Below are 8,112 nucleotides of genomic sequence, written 5' to 3'. Positions count from 1 at the left end.
TCAGAGTTACACCAGAACATTTATGAACAGGTCTTACTTTACTACTAATTTGTGTGTAACGTTAGCATGTTAGCATGTTTCCACTAATTAGTTGGACTGACCTAACGTTAGTAGCGTTAGCTTTACAAGCGAAGGCTGCAGGTAACAGCTTTGCTGTGTTAGGATTATGCTATGTCTTCACTGTGTATCTTCACATAAAAGAATACTCCGACAATCTGGGAGTTATGCCCTTTCTCTATCATTTTCATATTGAGACAACATGATTGATATCTTTTTTGTGTCTGTATGTCCAGTGGCTGGGTCTCAGCGGTTAGCATTGCGCTTATAGGGGGTCAGTACGTCCTGCGCTGTGATCCGGGGAGGGATACACCGGTGAGCAGGCACAGACGTAGCTTGTAAACAAAACTCAGCTGTTTATTTAGCCTAGCGATATCTCCGGATTTTAGTAGCTGCAATGGACGACTTTGAACGCGATTTTGAAGAGTTTCTTGTAGCGGACACAGGCCCAGAGCCATACCTGTTTGAGCCGGAGTACACAGATGAGGAACTCCATGTGTTGAATGCTGAGCGGGCGAGAAGAGAGGCTGAATCCTCTGCTCCCATTTTGCTGCACAAAATGGGATTCGGTGCTACCATCGTTGGGGAGATATATCATCAGGAGGAAAAGCGCCGCAGAGAGTGCATCACAAGGAGTGAAAACTTTGCAGCAATCACTAATCCTGGCGTGATTGAAACTTTTTTCATGTTCCTAAGATGAACTGGAAAAAACGCCCAGGCCTGCAGGAACTGATGGACAGCTTTCAGTCGGGTGAGTAATATCGTCCGTGTCGTCTCTTTGTTTGCTTTTACCGAGTGACCTAGCGTACCTGTTTTGCTGTTTCCACTAATTACTTGGACTGACCTGACGTAAGTTAATCCTCTCGCTCTCCAAAACAAATGCATGCGGTAATTGCCAGCTGCCGTCGGAATTTTACGACACGAGGCTGTGGGTGTCATACCGCTTCGACCAAAGGGGCGCTATAATCAACGAAAACGAAAAGTTCCGCACAGCTGCTTTAACATCAGGAAATTGGTGCTCATCCAGGTTGTACGTCTTTAAGGCAGTTATGGAGTTTAGTTAATTGATTACTTTCTTCTGGCTTCATCGAGAAATACAACTGTGTATCATCCGCATAACAATGGAAATTTATAGAGTGATTTCTAATTTTTGTTACCTAAGGGAAGCATATATAGAGTAAATAGGACTGGACTGAGCACAGAACCTTACGGAACTCCAAAACAAACTTTAGTACGTAAGGATGATTCATTATGAACGTCAACAAACTGAAAATTATCATATAAATAAGATTTAAACCAGCTTAGTGCAGAACCTTTTAGGCCAATTAAGTGATCCAGTCTCTGCAGTAGAATTTGATGGTCAATAGTGTCAAACGCCGCACTAAGATCTAATAAAACAAGTACAGAGACAAGTCCTTTGTCTGAAGCAATCAGAAGGTCATTTGTAATTTTAACTAGTGCTATCTCAGTGCTATGGTGCACTCTAAATCCTGACTGAAATTCCTCAAATAAATTATTATCATGGAGAAAATCACACAGCTGGTCTGCGACTACTTTCTCAAAGATCTTTGACATAAAGGGAAGATTAGATATTGGTCTATAGTTGGCTAACACCTCTGGATCCAGGGTGGGCTTTTTTAGTAGAGGTTTAATTACAGCTACCTTAAAAGACTGTGGTACATAGCCTGTTAATAAGGATATATTGATCATATCTAATATGTGGGTGTTAACTAAAGGTAAGACCTCCTTAAGTAGCCTAGTTGGGATGGGGTCTAAGAGACACGTTGATGATTTAGATGAAGAAATCACTGCGGTCAATTCTTGAAGAGAAATTGGGGAGAAGCAATCTAAATATATATTAGGTCTTACAGCTGTGTTTGAGGTTAGATAGGTACTATCTGAGGGCAGGGGGTCATGAATTTTGCCTCTAATAGTTAGAATTTTGTCATTAAAAAAGCTCATAAAATCATTACTGCTAAGGGCTAAAGGAATACAAGGCTCAATAGAGCTTTGACTCTCAGTCAGCCTGGCTACAGTGCTGAAAAGAAACCTGAGGTTATTCTTGTTTTCTTCTATTAGTGCTGAGTAATAATTTGCTCTGGCATTGCGGAGGCCCCTCTTATAAGTTTTGAGACTGTCTGCCCAGATTAAACGAGATTCTTCCAGTTTGGTTAATCGCCAATTCCTTTCAAATTTTCTCAATATTTTTTTAACTTACGGGTTTGAGAGTACCACGGAGCGAACTTTCTTTGCTTTGTTAACTTCTTTTTAAGAGGAGCTACAGAGTCGAGTGTTGTTCGCAGCGAGCCTACGGCGCTATCAACAAAATGATCAATTCGGGAGAGGTTAAAGTCAGTACGGGAAACCTCTGTTACTTAAGGACTTGGTATTGAATTTAACGACGGAGTAATCATTTCCTTAAATTTTGCGACAGCACTATCTGATAAACATCTAGTATAGTAACTGTTGCTGAGTGGCGTGTAATCGAGTAAAAAGAAATCAAAAGTCTCGCCACCAGACAGAGATCTCCGCCTTCGGGTCTAAAGACTGACTTATGAGTCTATTGTGGCGCGAGCCATCGGCCTCCTCAAAAATCGGTGGAGGTGTTTAGATGCCTCGGGGGGCAGACTGCTCTATCACCCTGCAAAGGTGTGTAAAATTATTAGGGCTCGTGGAGTTCTGCACAACGTGGCACTGAGGGATGCCATTCTCCTCCCCCCTGGCCTCCCTCCCCCACACCATGAGGACCCCGACCCACAACCACCTCCCCGACATGAGTTTCAACAGGGAGCAAGGCTCCGTGAAGGTGTCATGCGGCGTTTGCAAAAAGACAGCAAGTATGTTTCTTTTTTTTTTTACAAGATCTTTAATGGAGCTGGCAATTTCAGACATGACATCACACATGCTACTCATCACTGTACGTATTTGTTGGAGTTCGTCTCTGACTTCATTTATTGCACTGATGGTGTCCCTTTGCGTTTGCAGGACAGTGTCGGTCAGGACCCGGCCACTTCCAGGTGCGCCATGCGCTCGGGACGCACTGGTGCTGGGCGCACTGGTGCTGGGGACAGCCAAGCCTTCAGCCACGGTGCCAAGACATGCCGTGCCCGGAACCTCCTCGTCACCCACCGCTTCCAACTCTAGAGTGACTGAGGACACAACACATAAGTCCACTGCCTTTTAACAAGTCTCTGTTGAAATATTTAATTTAGGGTGACCATATTTTGATTTCCAAAAAAGAGGACATAGACATAGTATTCGGCCGGTCACGACATAGCCAACTTAAATAATACTCGCAGTTTACTCAAAGATGCCTTATCATTTTAATATATTTAAAATTTATATGTATGGATAGAAAATTCAGTTATATTACAAAATAATATCTCTCAAAGACAAAAATTCAGATAGGCCCCAATAGGGGACACATACACACACTAGAGTGTGGCGATCCGAGCCCGACGGTACCTGACGGGTCGGGCCGGGTTTGGTCAAAAATGTAGCTATAAATTGTATTCGGGCTCGGGTCGAATTCGGTCAGCTTTCAGTGAAAATGTAGTGTAAAAATAAATAAAATCCTATTGTCTGTCCTGTTTATGGCTTGGGCACTGCTATTTACGTGACAACACCTGAACATAACACACACAGACACACATAATACATTTAATAAACAGATAAAACTGTACTTTACCGGTCTCCTCCGTGGTCTCTGCCAAATCTGTGTCTCCTTCCTTCTCCGACACTATATGCCACACACGCTGGCTGTCCCAAGGATGGAGGCTATTTTGGTGTCCAGCGGTGTGTGCTCGGGTGTGCCCTTGCCCCCATCTGTAGCAGATAGGCTTTGACGGTGCCATGCCACTCTCCTCTTGGCCTCCACCTTCAGATCCGACCACTTCTTTTTCACCTCTGCCACAGATCGCCACAATTTACAGCGGAGACGACGTGCTGCCACTCACTTGTTTTTCTTTTATTAGTGATGCCACTACTGTGACCACCAAATAAAATAATTTTTCTGGCCTCCACCTCACCCACAAGCATCTCTATGTAGGTCTCCGTGAAATTTCTTTTACTTGTCTTCTCTGCCATGATTGAGCGTAAAATGGCATTGATCAGCAGGCTTATTTTTATGCAAAAACATACATGAGGTACTTTGCATTGACCATTCATGGTAAAATGTGGGTGTGTAGAGTGCGGGATTTGAGGTGAATTTGAGGGAAAAGTGCTTGCAGGTATAGGCACGGTTTTATAAATCAGATTATTTTTGGTGCACGCTATTTGCAGCTTTTGGGCGCACGTACACTTTTAGTATGGATCCTACGCAATGTTTATAAATGAGGCTCCTCCCTTATGTTTAGACTCTGCTGTGACTGCACTGCCCTCCCTCTCACCAACACTAGCTACTACTACAATAGTGTAAAGCTAGACAACGTGCGTAGCCACCATGATACTAGATTGAGAACACTTCGGTATACATGTATGAACTTGGACGACGCAGTAGTTTTTTGGAAATAAAGACAAAGTCAGCTTCCTGGCTGTTACTTTCACCCGCATCGCAGTCTTTCACAGCGGATGAAGTTTGCCTAAACATTCATTTCTGACATGGAAACAGTAGTTTGACAAAAATAAAAGTCAAATTCTCTAATGAACTTTAATCCATATGACAACTCAGCCGATTCCATCCACTATGGATTTTGGTTTAAGCTCAGGAGAAAGGCGTTCAGTGGGTCTATTTGGTCCACATGTAAAGGCTTTAATTTTGAAAGTTGTTGCCGGAAGTTCTTCATATGAATCTCCGTGGCTTGGTCGGTGGGCACACACGCGTGCACCTAGATGATTGTTGTCTGCTACCCGAAATAGGAGAAAGCGAAACATAACGAGGATATGAATCAGTTACTAAGTTTGCGTGTCCTCGTGTAACGGGAGGCTCCGTGGCTCGTGTACTCGGTTTAACGTTCGTCAGTGTTAGCGGTGGCGGACTGGCTCCTCGCCGCTGTGGCGGAGGGAGTAAGTAAATGAAAGCGTTGTTTGGAGCTGTTGGACAAAGAGCTTTTCTTCCCTCTAACGTTACCATTGTTACCAAGCACAGCGCCTGTTTTCTAACTAATTCAGAGGTGCTTTCGGACTGTAAAAGTAAGCTAACTACTCTCAAGTTGTCTGTTTTGAAAAAGGGGGCACGAAGACGCGGGCTTATTGCGCTCTACTTTGATTCATTCACGTATTCAACTAAGTTAGCACTGTAAGCACTGGGTTACATTAATTTGACACAAGGCTAGCTCTAAGTTTATAGCAATGATAATAGCAGTTACCAAAGGTATTGAATTGGTTTGGTGTCCATAACCTCCAGTCAAATGTAATTTGTTAAATTTAAACGGAACGAGGAAACCGTAAAAGGCTTTCTTTGCGTTAGCGAGTTTGGCTTAAACTGGCTTAATAACGCTCAGTACTAACTTACAATTCTTTACAGCCAACTAACTTGATACCCGTTGTGTTATTCACAGTAATAACGCTACAGAATGATGTGTAAGGCAGCTTTTAAATTAGTTTCTCTACTTCAGTAGTCAGAACTTGATTTGAAGTAGATGGTTCCACAACAACAATGTCCACACTAGTCCAGTGATCCTGCGTCACAATCAGAGGACATATAAGCACATACAAGGAAGTCGACTCCGGCTTTAACATTGATAATGTACTCACAGAAAAAGACACAACTCAAACAAAGACAACAGATTTGGACAAATAAAGGTTAACTATAGACAGCACTGTAGTGAACACAAGTGATCCTGTTAGGGGTGGGAATCACCAGGGGATCCATGATACAATATTATCATATTACTTTAGTCACGATACTATATTATTGCAATTTTAAATATGTTGCGATGTGCTGAGTAATGCAATAAAATGCGTTGCGATTATTACCTTTTTTTGACTGTAAATTATGTCCCTAAAGGAAAACTTTGTTAGCATCTAATAAGATAAAGTTTTCAGCCTGTTCATCTCACCTCAGCCTTTTTTTTGTTTTTGCAGCAAAATGTACTAAGTGGACTAAAAAACAATTGATTATATTATTCTAGTAGGCTACCTAAAGTTTAATTTGTATTACAATATTAATAATTTATGTAATAAAATCAATACTTGGCATTGAGTGACTATATGATATTGCCACAAAACTTTAGATCTTGTGTGGAGAGACTTTCACACCAGACAGCACCCTGAAATCTGGCAATTCAAGGTTGTCTTGCTCATGGCAACAAAAAGTCAATAAATATGACTCAAAATTGAGAGTGACACATTGGGAACCACTCTTAACATTTTACTTTACATTTGTTTAAAAGGCATGACTGTAGGCTGGACTTGCAGATGTGCTCAGCTTGTTAGTCTTGACAGATTTTTCGCTAAAACTAGCTACTGTATCATATTGTCTTGTCACGTGATCAAATAGAGACTTGGCATTAGGCAACATCTACATGTTACCCACTTACATACATACATACATACATATATATATACCCATGGGGGTGGTGTGTCTTTCTCAAGCTCGGATCCGCTACCAGAGGAGAAAAAATAGGTCAACATAAAACTGCCATGTTGGAATGATTTGCGTATTGCATTCTTTGTGCATTTGAACATCAGGGGCTAGGTCTCAGGACCACGTGGCCAGCACTTGTTGAGTGCCAGCACTTGTTGAGTGCTGGCCACGTGGTCCTGGGACCTAGCCCCTGATGTTCAAATGCACAAAGAATGCAATACGCAAATCATTCCAACATCAGGGGCTAGGTCTCGAGACCACGTGGCCAGCACTTGTTGAGTTTGCCATGTTTTTTGTGTTGACAGGTGAGGGGTAGCCTGTGCTCCAGTCATGACCTCTGGCAATGGGAATACTAACAGCAGCCAACACAATGGAGAGAGCAAACCAGCCCAGGCCCTAGTCAAGTCCCACATCCTCACCCATCTGATAGAAGGCTTTGTGATCCAGGAGGGGGCTGAACCTTTCCCTGTGAGTACTGAAGCTCTGCATGTGTCTTAACTGTAAAGTCTCTAATACACACGTTGAATGGGATCATTGTATGAATGGTCATAAAGACCTGGGAGTCGACTGCCTACAGTGGCATGCAGCTGGACATATTGACTGGTTGACCTGAGGCCTGTACTAAGAAGCAGGATTTGGAGTTAGTGAGGTACCCTTCGGGTTAACTCTGGATTTTCAGTACTATTAAGATGGTTCTCTTTTTACCGGGATAAATCACCATGGTAACTTATGCTGAACAGCTAACCTGCTCCAGAGCATGTTATGTTCAGAGTATAGGATCATAACCTGTCAATACCCTGACCTCTGACCAATCAGATCACTGAAGAAAAATGTATCCATGGGCAAAAGTCCAGAGTCTCAGGTAACAAAAGCGTAGTCTATTTATCGTTATATGTCAGTAGAAGCATTTGATTGTTCCAAGGCTCTATTCCCACTGGTTTTAAAACAGAGCTTTAAACAAACACAGAGATCGTTTACACACTAAACACATGATTTTAGCAGCATTTTAACTTGTGCTAAGTTTATTTTAATCCACAGTGATAATGTTTCTATTTTACACTCTTATTCCATCACTGCAGCTCAAAATACCATGAGACACCTGTGTGATCAGAGCAAAGAAAAAAAGATGATATTTTATTTGAAAAATGATCCACACACTGTTAAGCGGCTCCTGTTATTATAAATGCAACATTTCAGGCAGATAGACCTCATCGATCACTTAAGATAGGAATCACCAGAGGATCCAAGATACAATGTTATCATAATACTGATGTCATGACACAATATTATTGCGATTTTGAATATGTTGCATAATGCTGAGTATTGCGTTAAAATATATGCAATATATTACCTTTTTGGAACTGTAAATTATGTACTCAAAGGAAAACTTTGTCAACATCTGTTTTATCTAATAAGATAAAGTTTTCAGTCTGGTCATCTCACTTCAGCCATTTTGTGGCAGTGGATTGAAAAAGCAATTGATTATATTAGTCTAGTAGGTTACCAAATAGGGTACCTAAAGTTAAGTT

General features: G+C 41.8%; 1 protein-coding gene across 2 annotated transcripts in view; it reads left to right on the top strand.

The window, feature by feature from the left end:
* Positions 1–4,829: 4,829 nt before the first annotated feature.
* The window catches only part of LOC117258869 (polyhomeotic-like protein 2), a 49,057-nt gene continuing 45,774 nt past the window's right edge, over positions 4,830–8,112 (top strand). Inside the window, exons 1-2 of one of the 2 annotated variants that reach the window (XM_033630075.2) lie at positions 4,830–5,061; positions 6,889–7,051. In XM_033630075.2, the coding sequence (XP_033485966.2) occupies positions 6,914–7,051 (138 nt within the window). In that variant the 5' untranslated portion in view covers positions 4,830–5,061; positions 6,889–6,913. Of the gene's footprint in view, positions 5,188–6,888; positions 7,052–8,112 lie in introns of both variants that reach the window. The other variant, XM_033630074.2, reaches the window with a different exon arrangement.

Source organism: Epinephelus lanceolatus, chromosome 8 (assembly GCF_041903045.1).
Source record: "Epinephelus lanceolatus isolate andai-2023 chromosome 8, ASM4190304v1, whole genome shotgun sequence".
Lineage (NCBI taxonomy): Eukaryota > Metazoa > Chordata > Actinopteri > Perciformes > Serranidae > Epinephelus > Epinephelus lanceolatus.
The sequence above is the reverse complement of the archived record's forward strand: the minus strand, read 5'-3'. Positions and strand labels throughout refer to the sequence as shown.